This window comes from Diaphorina citri, unplaced genomic scaffold (genome assembly GCF_000475195.1).
Source record: "Diaphorina citri unplaced genomic scaffold, Diaci psyllid genome assembly version 1.1 scaffold766, whole genome shotgun sequence".
NCBI lineage: Eukaryota > Metazoa > Arthropoda > Insecta > Hemiptera > Psyllidae > Diaphorina > Diaphorina citri.
The window spans coordinates 37,398-53,041 of record NW_007378199.1 but is presented as its reverse complement, the minus strand read 5'-3'; the positions used below and the strand labels follow the sequence as shown (position 1 = coordinate 53,041).

The 15,644-nt window shown below is 37.9% G+C and overlaps 1 protein-coding gene across 1 annotated transcript in view; it reads left to right on the top strand.

Annotated features, from left to right (window-relative positions):
• LOC103511914 overlaps positions 1-15,644 on the top strand; it is a 30,307-nt gene that overhangs the window by 3,093 nt on the left and 11,570 nt on the right. Inside the window, 3 exon segments of the mRNA XM_026825529.1 lie at positions 13,590-13,643; positions 15,071-15,169; positions 15,493-15,545. Of these exon segments, the coding sequence (XP_026681330.1) occupies positions 13,590-13,643; positions 15,071-15,169; positions 15,493-15,545 (206 nt within the window).

The window sequence follows — 15,644 nt, the reverse complement described above, 5'->3', positions numbered from 1 at the left end:
GCTACAGTTGAAGCTCTCTGTAGTCTCTCAACCCACGCCAATGCAAATTTACTGCAAATTCACCAGTCAAGAATCTTGCATTACAGCTCTAGGTAGTTGTTCTAATATTGGTGTCCTCGGTCTGTTATGTTATTATGATAGACAAGTGAGCATCAAGCATAAAAAAGTCTCCCACTGTAGGTACCTACCCCAGAGGGTCTAAAATAAATACAAAATAGTCGAACCTAGTTTGGTTGATCACAAGTATGGTATATTGAGCTTAGTGAGACGTAACCCACCAGGCCAGCTATCATGGTTCCACCTGCACCTTGGTTTACTGATGTCATCAAACGAACAATGAAGCGTCGTGATCGTGCGCATGCTGCTTTCCGTCGCACCAGATCTCGTCAACACTGGGACAGATATAGGAGGCTCAGGAATGAATGCAATCGTCTTTGCAGAGATAGTAGGAGGGAGGACATTGCCCATAATGTTGAGGATGGTCATTCGGCAAATAATTGGCACTATTTGAAGTCGTTGGGTGTGGGTGAAGACTCTGAATCGCGGAGCGACACTCTATCGATTGATGTCAATGAATTGAATAATCACTTTGTTAAACCGCCTATCGTTCTGAGTCCGAGTATCAAATTACACTCATTGGATATAGTTGAATCTCAGCCTACTTACTCCTGATTGTGAGTCTTTTGTTTTCAGCCAATGTACTGAAGATGAGGTGATGAAGGCATTAACCATTATTGAGTCGAACGCTGTTGGGAATGACAATATTGTATTCAAGTTTGTAATGTTGATTTCTTCTCATGTCGTTTCTCCATTGACGCACATTTTCAATTATGCATTATCGAACAATGTATTTCCACGGTCTTGGAAGGAATCGATAGTTGTGCCACTCCCCAAAATCCTTCAACCCAAAACATTGACAGACCATCGTCCTATCTCTATTCTTCCTGTGTTTTCAAAAGTTTTTGAGCGAATAGTTCACTCTCAAATTGGTCGTTTTTTAAATACTCACAATCTTTTGAGTCCGTTTCAGAGTTTCAGTCCGGTTTCCGTCCAGGACATAGCACGTCTACGGCAATTCTCAAGGTCACTGAAGATGTACGGCTGGCTATGGACAAAAGACAGGTTACTGTATTGCTCTTATTGGATTTCAGAAAGGCATTTGATTCGCTTGACCATGACATCCTTTTGAAACGGTTAGCTTCTTCATATAACTTTTCTGATTCAGCAGTATCATGGTTTAGATCGTATCTTACTCAGAGAAGGCAATGTGTGAGAAGTGGTGATCGTTTTTCTGACTTCCAGGATGTTGTTGCGGGTACCTCAGGGGGCAAGTTGCAGTTACTGCTGTTCTTGTAGTTGCAGTTACTGCTGTTCTTGTAGTTGCAGTTACTGCTGTTCTTGTAGTTGCAGTTACTGCTGTTCTTGTAGTTGCAGTTACTGCTGTTCTTGTAGTTGCAGTTACTGCTGTTCTTGTAGTTGCAGTTACTGCTGTTCTTGTAGTTGCAGTTACTGCTGTTCTTGTAGTTGCAGTTACTGCTGTTCTTGTAGTTGCAGTTACTGCTGTTCTTATATTTGCAGTTACTGCTGTTCTTGTAGTTGCAGTTACTGCTGTTCTTATATTTGCAGTTACTGCTGTTCTTGTAGTTGCAGTTACTGCTGTTCTTATATTTGCAGTTACTGCTGTTCTTGTAGTTGCAGTTACTGCTGATCTTGTAGTTGCAGTTACTCCTGATCTTGTAGTTGCAGTTACTGCTGTTCTTGTAGTTGCAGTTACTGCTGTTCTTATATTTGCAGTTACTGCTGTTCTTGTAGTTGCAGTTACTGCTGTTCTTGTAGTTGCAGTTACTGCTGATCTTGTTGTTTTTGTTGTTGTTGTTAGCGTTGGCGACTACATCTCCGTCTCCAGGCCCAGGAGCTGCGCCATCTCTACAGGGTTGGTCCATAAGGCTGTTGGGTCCAGGATGGTTGGAAGGTCTGGGCAGTTGAACAGGTGGTGGACGTCGTGAGGTGATCCACTGCACCTGGGATATCGATCAGGCACAGATGCTGATCTTGTAGTCACAGTTACTGCTGATTCTTTACTTCAGCCTCAGCAATTAAACAGTTCTACCTCAATCAGCTTGAGGAGACTGGTTAGCACTTCTTCCTCTTTCTTCACTCCTTACTCTCCTCCTCTTCTTTATCGTCTGTTTGTTTCCTTTCCTTTTTTTTTCTTTTTTTTTTTCATTAGGTATTTAGGTCATAGCTAGGAACATAACATTGTAATAGTTAGTACAGGGTAAATCCCGTTTATTGTATAAATAAATAAATAAAAACTTTCAATTCTTTTAAGTTCAAGCTCAATGCTGAGTTCTCTGCATCATTTGTAAGGGAAAACTGATCTCTTCTTCTTCTTTTTCTTCTTCCTTCTTCTTCTTCCTCCTTTTTTTTAACTACCTCTAAAACTTAACCTCATTATTGTAACTATGTGGCACATTGTTTGTTTTAGGGTTGAATGGTAGAGATTGCCTTAGGCAATAATTTCGCCCCTTGATTGTAATTTCTGTGTGTTTTGTGTACATGTAATTATAAACAATAAAGAGTAAATAATAATAATAATATCACCCAGGCTAGGCTAATGATTGAGGAGATTGTGATAATTACATGCTTGAAATTCAATTCAGGTACTTCTGCTTACTAGGTGAGAGTACTCTATATAGAAACTTGTGGACCCTTGTATGTATAATATCTTGCTATACGTACATGTGAGGACAATGTTAACTGGTAAGTACCTACTTTGAATACCTACTGATGGTAGATGATAGATAACTGCACTAGTTAATTTTCTTTGTTTAAGATTTTATCCAGAGATCTTTTTAGTTATCTATACCTTTAGTAACTCTACATATTATACGCTTATCACAAAAGCTAAGCTCTAAGCTACAAAGGTTACTAGGTTAGGTATCTGAGACTCCACTGAAACATCTTAATAAATAAAATTAGAGAACCTTTTTAATTTTCAATAGAAACGTAGAAAAAGATATAACATTTTTTGAAAATAAGAAATAGCGAGAAGTTATACTATGAAAATAACGCAAAATTCGACTAAATTGTTGCATATTGCATACACAGAAACATGTACATGTACATATGTCTGTCTGTTACGGCGCTGTTACGCTGATGGACCTTTTGTTGTCCTCTTTTCACAAAAAAACGGCTTGACTTTGATGAAATTTTTTGTGGTCATTGAGAAGAGTACCTACTGAGAGTGACATAGGCTATTTAAATTTGTCATATTCCATCCCGATTCAAAATGGCAGCACCTCAAAGTTATGACTCTTATGCCACGCTGATCCCGTACAAAGGACGGGTCAACCACTAGTACATATTATACCTGTCCATTGTCTAATGATAATGATAATAACAACTGGCTAGCACCAACTTACCTAGATCCTGAACTCCTCTCATCTCTCATTGTGAAAATATAAACATTGTTATCCTTGAACTCTTCTCGTGACTTGACGTACGCTAATACTTACTTCAGCAATGTCAAGTTTTCATACGTGAGGTTGAATCTGCAAAATATAAACAGCACGCGTCCTATGACCTTGGACTTGCTTCTATTCCTCAATACATGCGTCAGCAAGATCTTGTTTTGCTTCACTCAGCAGGTCATGTTGGTTCTATTGTTGAGATTTTATGGATTTTTTATTATTATTTTTTTTCTACGGGAAAACTGGATTCATCAGAAAAATATCTACCTAGGTGAAGGACGTCAGGAATCATAGACGCAATAGTAATACGCAATCTATAACAGGTGAAGAAGAGAGGATAAATAATTTGCTAACGAGGTTGAAAAAATATATCAATCAATCTACTAAAATATTTTGAAGTAGGTACTACTTAAGCCGAAAAAAACCCCATTTCGTGTTAATATAGGCTGGGCGGTGCTTCGAACTCTTGACTCCCCCCGCCACGCTTGATAATTATGTAATACTAATAGAAACGACTAAAATCTAAACCTTTTTGCAGTGCTATAGGTACCTATATGTATAACCTAACTATCAAATTTCGTGCTAATTAGCTTCTAAAGCTAATTTATCGAAAACATTAAAGCTCCACAGGGGGTCGATGAGGATGAATAAAGATTCAAGTATTATCATTATCACACATATATCTATATGTATTATCTATTCAATGGACACTAATGTTGAAAATTCAAAGATATTAATATTGTGTTGGCAAATCCTTCGATCAAAATAATTGGCGGTAAAGACTGAGATGAGATGCAGGTATAAATTTTAGCTATATGTAAGTATGTAGGTACCTACAGAGGTAGATAAAAGGTATGTACCTACCTATCTACTAGGTATTTTTGTTGGCTGAGGTTTGGTTTGGTTTGGAGCTACGAGCTACCTACCTACATAATATAGTTATGTTACTCTGATGTATTTTGAAAAACGGCCAATTTGTTTCATGTACAGGTGGTGCTAGAACTTCCTTTAAAGTTGTTTCTTTGTATTTGTAGAATATATAGTTTAGGAAATAGTAAACATTTAACTTCAATCAGTTCAAATGCCTTCTTAAGTAAATTTACCCAGTAGGTATTACTTACTTACTTACTTACTCCAGGGTCTTCACAGACCGCGAGGGTCCTTGTCCTCCTCCACCAGCCTTCTCCATTCTTGTCTGTCCTGGGCGATGTTCTGCCCAGGACCCAGTTCAACAAAGTAAGAGTAGGGGGAGAGCTATCAACAGCATTTACAGTAGAAAGCGGTTTGAAACAAGGAGACGGCCTATCCCCACTCCTATTCAACGTAACACTACAGAAGGTTATCCAAGACATATGGAAGGACGACTCTCTTGTTTGCGAACTCTTAGCCTACGCTGATGATATAGCTAATTAGCTATGTTGGGAAATAACATCACAGAAATCGAAGAAAGCCTGAACACATTAGAAGAAAGAGCTTTGCAAGTAGGATTGAAGACGAATATAGACAAAACCAAATTCATGCTAGTCTCGAAAATCAAAAACCCCACCAATCCCACTACCATAAGGATAAACCCAGTAGGTATTAGACATTAAAATTATTCTGGCAGCAAATACTTATTGAGATTCTGGACATGTCAAAACCGAAGCGGTTATCATGGTATTTCATGTTCCAAACTCTTCCATTACAAAGTTACATGCCTTGCCCAAATTATTTTGGTCCACCTTAAGAATTTTACTTGTAAAGTTTTATAAATAAGTAGTAAATACATACACAGACAAATTCACACATTGAGGACTCATCATAAAATAGAGAATGACTTTTTACCTAAAATGCCTTGATGCGATCGCGACGTCGCGTTGACTCGAATTAATAACCTCAAGATCCACTGACCTGTCCATCGCGATAACCATTACAAAAATATAGAGGTAGGTCATAAATATTTACAATATTCGAACAGTTGTGCGAGTATACCTCCAAGGGGATTAGAGGGCCTTACGTCCGGCTAAGCTAAGCAGCACAGCAAGGTATGCTCGCCCACGGTCTAATGTATCCTGGTATATTAGGTATAGGTATAGGGGACTCCTCAAATTATTTGCAACCTCCCACCAGGTTCCGGTAATCCTAAGTCTCGGGGGATCTCGTCTAATCTATCCATGTCTGACAATGATAATGAGGATATCCACAGCCACACCGGTATTACTAGATGCTGTAATAATGTCCTCAAGATAAGAGACTCTGTTACTGTTATGTTCTGATGATAATAATGCAGTTTCCTGAGGCTATTCTAATTATGCATACCATCCAGTTTGACTTGAATGTTTTAATTATTGATGTCATTAAAACCGCTGCCTCAGAGGGGGTTTCCTCAAGTTGTAGATCTTTTAGACTAAGAACATTTTGACCCCAACGATTTCAATACCAGCTGAGTCAGGGAAAAGAGAAAGAACTTTTTTCTGTGTATTAACAAACACAACCATTTTCAGCTAGTTCAAATTTCTTTTTATGAATTCATCTTTCACATAGATTGAATACCTACATACAATTTTACTATGCACATCAAATTGAATCACATATCTCCAAAATTACTCGCTCACTCAAGATAGACCACAAATGATCATTTCTGCCTCCAGGGTCCGTGAAATACTTTGGAACTTTTTCAACAACATTCACGGATTCACGGGAACCGTGGGAGAAGAGCTCGAAATGGCCATATTTAGAAGGAAACCAACCTTCTGGGAGAAAATCAAATGGAATGAATACAAAACTATTTACATAGCTCTGGGTATTTTGGTAGTACTCTTCATGATCTATTTCATAGACATTGTGCTTGAAATTACGCAAGCTTTCTTTTATATGCTGGTGATTTCATTCAGTATGTATCTTTTGATTCTCTTGATACTTGTGTACGGTGATTTTTAGACTGCAGTTTTCAATACGCGTATTAGGCATATAAATGCAGGAACACGACATTGCACTGGAAGAAGCGAAATACCTTCATATGACTGCTTCAGCCAGTAAGAGAATTTTTTTCCAAAATTCACTTCACAAAAGCATTCAATTCTCACATAACTTACGAAACTCAAATCCAAAATTCTATCACCAACATTTTTCGCCAATCAACGTACACAAAATGTTTAGATAGCACAAGAGAAAAGATAAGGAATTGGGCAAATTCATTCAAGCTATTGAGAGAAACAAGAATGGCATTGTTCAGGAGGACACCAACCTTTTGGGATAAGATCCAAAGGAACAAATACAAGCCGTTCTAACTCTACTTATATTGTAAGATTACATCTCAGGATCGATCACCTCATAGGGATAAGATAGTGAACTCGAGACATTAAGAATATGGCAAAATTCAGACAATAAAAGAACAGAAATGGGGAAAAGCATTGACCACACCTCTCGTCAAGCGTGATTAAGGGTGTGTCATTGGAGAGTTTACAAACATCAGAGGCCGCTGACACAACATGCTCTATATGTCTGAAACAAAGTTGCCTTCCTATACATATAACACTGAAACAGAAACGCATAATAAATTGGTCATTAACATCAAGAAATTGAATTTGAGAATGTAAGAAGGGAAGAAAAAAGCAAATAAAAATTCAATTTTATTGGATTGACAATAAAGCTGGCAGCATCCAGACTAATCCAGAGGCGTTTGACAGTAAAGCTGGCAGCATCCAGACTAATCCAGAGGCGTTTGACAATAAAGCTGGCAGCATCCAGACGAATCCAGAGGCGTTTGACAATAAAGCTGGCAGCATCCAGACTAATACAGAGACGTTTGACAATAAAGCTGGCAGCATCCAGACTAATACAGAGACGTTTGACAGTAAACACAGCCGGCAGCATTAAGAGACAGAACATCATTTTTTTTTTTTTTTTTTTTTTTTTTTTTTTTTTTTTTATCGTTTACATTTCCTTGCTTGTATCTTGTAGTAATAATAATAATAGGTACCTGATAATAATAATAATTAATCTACCTACACTATTTGCTTCACTTATGAGCTTATGACACTAATCGCAAAGAGTACTCGTCGTACCTTCTTTGTCTGCAGACTTATTCGTTTGTTCTGGTGCTAATTCAAATATTGAAGAATCCTACACTCCAGAGCAGGATGTACGTCTGTAGATTCAACTTGTGTGTATTTGAAGTGGAATGGAACTTACTAGGCGAACAGGTAGATTGTGTAGGATTTGCGTACACATTGCGGGCATTGTATGTACATACCTCCATTACCTCCCAATCCTATACAATACGAGTGTGTTATATTGCTCAACTACATCGTATCGTACATATGGACACCTCAGAAACTAATTTAATTCCCAGCGAAAAAGGTGAGGTGGCATAAATCCTGATATTTACGATTAGGCCAGCCACTCACTATCAGGTAGACTTGATAGGCGGACCTGATCAGGTGTACCTGTCAGGTCTACCTGATAGTGAGTGGATCTTAGCAGTTAAATCGGTTGCCTATCATATTTGAAGGGAAACATCGAAAATTCTCAACATAAAGCATTTTACTCATCATGATCAATAATCTTTCACGTTGCCAACTCCTCACACATGTCACCAAGTGAGATTTGACGAATGTACCTATCTAAATAATATAGGTAACGATGATATCATACTCCTTCCCATTTCTAAATGAAAACCTAAGATAAAGCAAAACAAGAGGACTACCAAGTAAAAATAACCGCAATTATTCATAGGCTTTTAATTAGCATGCTTTCCGATTGTTTTAACTGATCCTATGATCTCATTGATGTCTAGTGGATTGTACGGCGTGAGTCATACTCACTCATTCATTCATGGATTTGTGTTTACGATTGAAACATGCTCTAAGGTTCATTGATGAATTTTTTCTACGTTGATAACGAATGAATCACCTAGGTGACGAATATTTTTAGGTAGTGTTATCCTCTTACATTCTTTGATTAACAGGCTAACGAGTTGAAGCCTAATTTGTTGATATCATGGATGATGATATAAATATGCATATATGTATATATCCAAGCAAGTTGTGTATTATAACTTATAACTCCATTACAATACAGCTATGTACCAATGTACCAATGTACCTACCTATACTGGCTGATTAAGCTGATTTGCATGATTAGGTTTATAGATTACGTCACAACAGAACTCATACGGACAAGCAAAAACACTAGACATAGACACACTCGTACCTACTAAGTCTATATGATCATTGATGAAGCGAGTCACCGTCTAGACACATGCCGCGTTCCACGTTGCTCAACATCAGTGGTTCATACAACACTGAGGCTAACTTAAGACGAGTTTGATTACTTAGTTAATAGGTTACACATACCGTAACCTGGGGTTACTTTGCACCACTTTTTTAACATTTCTTTTTCAATGGTTAAAATACACTCGCCTGCACAAAAAGCGACTCAAACTTTTCCTTTTACAAAACCTACGATATTTCCCTTAATACTTTACCTAAATTCCTCCAATCAGTCTCATTTTGAAGCTAATATTGTCAACTTATTGTTACGATTTTATTAAAAAAAAAAAAAAAACAATCAAGTTTTAGTACCAAATTTGTGTTTTTCCCACAGGGTGTCAAAAAGCATCTGGAATGAAGTTTTTTTTGCCTTGAATAAAATTTCAAAAAAAAAATCAATTTTGTGATCTAGTTGATTGATTTTATAGAGAATCGATGTTTTCTGTTGCCTTTTCTTGTTCATATGACAGTTCGGAGTCGATTTGACATTGATCTGATCACAGAAATCACGACTTCTTGAGGAAAGGCCAAAAAGAGTGTTTTTGAGCTCAAGAACCGTTTGAGGTGTCGGTTTTCTGGATCAGACTCTTCCTTTTAACTGGTTCTACATGTATTCAATAAGATTTAACTCTGGAATTACCGAGGGTGAGTGAGAAGCTTGGATTTTCATCTCCGCCAGGTACTGTTGAACACAGGCAGGCTTGTGTCGGCGGGCACTGTCGTCCATTAAAGGACAGTTTGACAACCTACGACGTGCAAACCGTTCAACATTTTCCTGTAGCATATCTTGGACTTGTCGCTGACCAGATAGACCGCCTACAGCTCCCCAGGGAATGAAAACCGATTCCGTTTTGTATTCTGAAGATATTCCTCCCTAAACCATGCAGGAAACCACCTTCCAAACTGACGGTTTCTGATATGCAGTACTGTTTAATCTGCTCACATGGTATTATATACACTCTAGACTCTAGACCTCCTATCATTGGCATAGAAACACACCCGGCCCTCATCAGTGAAGAGGACAGAGTCCCATAGCTGCTGAATCCAAATGACGTGTTCCCGTGCAAATCTCATGCGCTTGACTCGGTGGGCTGCAGAGAGTTTCGGTCCTGTCGCTGCTCTTTTTGGTGTCAAATCAGCATCCTCGAGTCTTCTTCTTACTGTGTTAGCACTCACTTGCACAATTCTTGTGTTTAGGAGCTCCTATGGCAGCGGAACTACGTTCAGGCGTCCATCTCGGACAGACTTCGATACAAGAAACCGGTGATTTCGGGCTGATGTGCTCCTTATTATTCCTGATCCAGGTCTCCTGTGGAAGGAATTTGTCTCCTGATATCTTTTGAATATTCTGAAAACAGCAGATTGACTAATACCCACCTCAAAGGACACGTTCCGTTGACTGAACCGTTGGCTCTAACAAAAGTACCACTTTAGCACTGACTTCAAGAGATGTGGTCATTTTGACAACAGTATGGAAACGGATACATCTTTTGAAACACATATTCATTTCAGAAGTAAAAAAGCGTCTTTTTTCGGAAAAAAATAATTCTAAAAATTAAAAACTAAATTTATCTTGGAAAAGTACACGTCGTTTGTGACAATACTGCGTATTTTTTGTACTTAACAAAAATGAAAATCAACTTCCTGAGAAGTACTGGAACTGCCCGATCGAGATGAAAGTTTTTGACCGTCATTTTAAGAATAGAAAAACCTAAATATTTCAAAGATCACAAAACCTATCAGAGGAATCCTTCGGGTGGCACGTATATAAAAAATTTGATCCTCCATACCTGTTCAAATATTTTTTTTCGTGGTGGTGCAAAGTTGCCCTCAATGGTGCAAAGTAACCCCAGTTTACCGGTATCTGATGTATCTATAACGCGAGACAAAACCCTCAAAAATCAATGTTTTACTTTCTAATCCATTTATTCTATTAGGTATATTCAAGTAGGAACAGGAAACCTATACAAAATGTATTGAAAAAGTTGCGGTAATGTTATTAGCATGTACTGCATGTACTCACTGCATGTACATATACATACAGTGCATTCAAAAAGTCCCCCACCCCCACCTTAATTTTTGAATCGATGAATTTAGAATCCTGAAATTTTGTATACAAGCCTATATTTACCTCTAGTTTCTTATAAGCTATGTAAAAATTCAGGGACTTTTTCAGGGTGGGCCCCAGGGGGGCCAACATTCAAATCTTAAATGAGAACCCCCTACTTTTTTTACAAAAATTTTTACATAGCCTATAAGAAACTAGAGGTAAATATAGGCTTGTATACAAAATTTCAGGATTCTATACCTATGAATATGAGGTAGATGCATACCTATGAATATGATGTACCTACGTATACATATACAGGGTGTCCAAAAATAAACGAGACATTCGAATATCTTGAAAACTAACGAAGATGGAAAATTCGTGTTTTTTGCTGATTGTCCTAACTTTTTGAGGGACATTTAATGGTGACTTCTGAAATTTAACCGGGTGTCCTATTTGAAAAAAATTGATCCTATTTGAATCTTCCGAAATAAACGCGAAAACCCCTTAGCTTTGAGTGGCATTTTGCGGTCGCGTGGTACGATTTTGACAGCGCAAAAATTGTTTTGACATGGAATCTTACGAATAATCAACTTGAAAGTCATTATTATGATCATTAATGGGGTTTTTTTTTCGAAAGAAGAATCGAGGTGTACATTCAAACTGATGGGGGCAACTATGAACATCGGTAAAATAAGTGAAAAACACACATTAATGATCATAAGAATGACTTTTTCAAGTTAATTATTCGTAAGATTCTATGTCGAAATAATTTTTGCGCTGTCAAAATCGTACCACGCGACCGAAAAATGGCGCTCAAAGCCAACGGGTTTTCGCGTTTCTGTCGGAAGATTCAAATCGGATCAAAATTTTTTTAGACAAAATAAACTTACTTTTTTATGCTGATTTCATTTCTGACCTCAAAAATATAGGGTTCCATTTAAAAAATCAAAGTTGACCTTAGAGGGGACACCCGGTAAAATTAAAGAGGTCACCATTAAATGTCCCCCAAAACGTTAGGACAATCAGCGAAAACACGAATTTTCTATCCTTATTAGTTTTCAAGATATTCGAATGTCTCGTTTATTTTTGGACACCCTGTATATGTAGGTACATCATATTCATAGGTATGCATCTACCTACATCATGATTATGTACTTGTTTATTCAAATTATTCGTAATCATCAAGTTGTCTTGTTTTGATTCGCAGAAGACATGTGGTGATGATTCATTCATGTGACGTAGGAAATATTATGCAGGAATTCAGAGGTACCATCTATACATTCAATACTATTTTATTTATTTATATAGTTTAGTACATGTTATTAAAAACTTGGGGTAAATGAGAAGCTGATTCCAATTCCAGCAAAAAGGAGAGACTTAAAGCCTGATATATTATGAACTTTGCAGTAAAGAGCTATCTGTACAGATCACGTACAAAGAAACGAATAGGTACCTAATGATAAATAAAATTTAATATACCTTATCAATATTTTCACTAATAGACAACTCGGGCTGGCTGGTAATAGGTAGGTACTTTAGTTTGACCTTTGATTATTCTTCACATCTCGCGAACAAACATTGTTATCATCTATTAATAAATTGATAAGACAATTAACACCTATTTATTGATAGGTATAGGTGTCGGGTCGAATTTATATTAGGTAGGTATGCAATGTATTTATGTATTAGAAAAATTCCCTGGGCCCCAACCGGAACATTTTCTTTTTTTGGTTCCCTATACGTAAAGGTAATAGAAAGTAATAACTTTCCCCCTGCCTGGTCACTATAACAATTTTAATTTCCTTACCTTCTTAACTATCTAGATGATTTCTTTCAATTACCTATCTTTGTATCTTTCCAAACATTTCCTCTAGAAAATATAAATTCCTATATTATATTGTATTAAACAAAATTACTGTTTGTTGTATAAATTCCCATGTATATTAAACAATATTGCTATTGTTTCGCTTTGTTTGTTTAATAAATTAATCTGCTTAGCTTTTTTTATTATTATACTTTGGAAACTTTTTCTATTCAAACAAAAAGTATAAGTATAAAATAAAAGAATAATATTTTTCTTCTCCTCAAAGCTCAAGTCCACAGCGCTCGCGATAATCTGAATTTCATTAGGGACTTAGGCTTAAGGCCTGAGCTCACGATAAGTTTCCTGAGCTGTAGATGTAGAGACTGTAAACTTTAGTCGTATTTTTCTTTCGCAATGCCCCCTCTGTTGGTTTGGATAGCGCGTGTACCAAACCATATAGGAAAAAGAAGGAAAACGAGCGCCTGTGAAGATATGATTTTCCGAGAGGATTATTTCTCTCTGCAGATTTGATATTCCATGGATTTTCTATGGTTTAGTACAGGCATCTTTTCAGTTTCCAAAAGGGAACCAGTTCCGTTTTGGAAAGACTCTCGAAAAGAAAATATGTACACATATAAATAATCTCCTTCTTTCTCACCTTTTCCCGTGTTCAGATGGGAACGGCGTCTTTCGTCGGCCTTGGTCTTATACAATTGGATTTGGGCTTTGGCTACAAAACTTCTACGAGTGGATGCCCTCAACCTTTTCTATTTCTTTAGAAAGAGAAATTTCAGGCTGTTCGACTCCAACCTTCTTTCCAGCCTAAAACAGCCCGTTAGCTTAACAGCCCTGTTAAGTCAATACAAATTAAATGGAACTTAACTGGCTGTTAGCTTAACAGGAGTTTTAAAGACTGAATAAATATTGGTGAAATCCAACATTATAGTAACAAATTTTAACCCTCCACTGCCCTGTGTTCTAACTCCTCATTAACCCTCTCTCGTCCTCAGCTCACATGGAAGTGATAGCGTGTGTCTGTGGAGGTGTAGCGCTAGTAGTGTCTATCGTATCATATTTTTATCTGACTTTAATTTTCAAATAATAGAATGTTGAGTAAAAAAAAAATCTCAAAACAGCTAAACTCACAAAGTCACAACACATATCACAGGTTTTTATTTATTTATTTCATTTTTGTTTACAAAATATACGTGCAGTTTTTCGATGCGCATGAAATTTAAAACTGATTCTGATTGGTTGATTCAATTTGAGATCCTTCTTTCCCTTCGCAAGACTGGTCAAACGAGTCTTGGCAGAGGTCAAGCTTGAGAAGAAAGAACGTTTTTAGGTAGAAAAACCAGTTTATAAATACCGAATTATTGCAATCCTGTGCTCAGCACTTGCTCAACTGCAAAGGATATCCCTCACATGGAAGTGATAGCGTGTGTCTGTGGAGGTGTAGCGCTAGTAGTATCCATTGTATCGCTAGTAGTGTACAGGAATTGGCGTTACGAACAGGAATTAGACAGTCTCCTGTGGAAGTTGGACTACCGGGATATACAACTCAGTGATAGCTATAAACTAGCGAGGGTAAGTAATGTCAGACCATCTGACAGACCCAGATCATTCACATTTCATAGTTCACACACTGATCGCTCTATCTCGAGAACCACAACACCTAGAAAGCTGAAATTTGGTAGGAATATTCCTTAAATGGTCTAGGTGTGCAATAATTTGTTCATAAATACGGGTGCAGACCCAGAGGTGTCAGATAGTCTGAGCGTGAGTAGCGGACATAACATTTCCAGGAGGTGAGATTCAAAATTGTCTGAAAATTTGATGTTTCATGAAACAAGCTAATATTAGGTACAAGGCCTGCATTAAATAAAAAAAAACTTGGTACTTCGAAGGACCGTCTGATGTCTGAAGCTTTTTCCACCACACTCGTTTCGACTGTCCGACAGAGTGTAATTGGCTGGCACTAGGGTTGGGTGTAATTCTGGGGTTTACCAACTCGGGATTGAGGTGAAACAAAGATTTCCCTATACTTAAGATAGCCAGGTCAACCTCAGATTGAACTCAATCCTGAGACAATCCACGGTGGTAAAACTGTTGCGAGGGAGCTTTGCTCGGGACATTTGATGTGACGTCATCGCCTACGGGAGCGTATGCCGTGACGTCAAAGTTGACGATTTACCGGCATTTTTTTAATCTATTTATCTCGGGATCTAGAAGTCGTAGAAGAAAAAGAAAAATTTCATTGGTCCTCATTTTTCCTGCTCTATGACTTTGAAACATCACCCAAGTAAGCGCAACTGATCTATTATATATTGTATGTTCTCAGGTACATGGTATACATGGATGAGAATGGAGACGCTGAGGGTAACTACTCACTAGTGGGCAGACAGATGGGGTCTAGTGGATACGGATTATATCCAGTGGGGGCGTTCACACGACATAGCAATATGAGTTTACCGGTAAGTACAATCCAGAGTCGTATCACTAGTAGTGTACAGGAATTGGCGTTACGAACAGGAATTAGACAGTCTCCTGTGGAAGTTGGACTACCGGGATATACAACTGAGTGATAGCTATAAACTAGCAAGGGTGAGTAATGTCAGATCGTCTGACAGATCCAGAGGTGTCAGATAGTCTGAGCGTGAGAAGCGGACATAACATTTCCAGGAGGTGAGATTCAAAATTGTCTGAAAATTTGATGTTTCATGAAACAAGCTAATAGGTACAAGGCCTGCATTAAATAAATAAAAACTTGGTACTTCGAAAAAGGACCGTCTGAAGACTCTGAAGCTTTTTCCACCACACTCGTTCCGACTGGTCTGACAGACCGCGTTTTGACAGACGGTCCGAGTGTAATTGGCTGGCACTAGGGTTGGGTGTTATTCTGGGGTTTACCACATCGGGATTGAGGTGAAACAAAGATTTCCCTTTACTTAATACACACTACACAGGTTAACCTCGGCCTCGGATTGAACTCAATCCTGAGACAATCCACGGTGGTAAAACTAGTGGATAACCACAAACTTTTTGACTGGTTCTGCTCGTGGTTT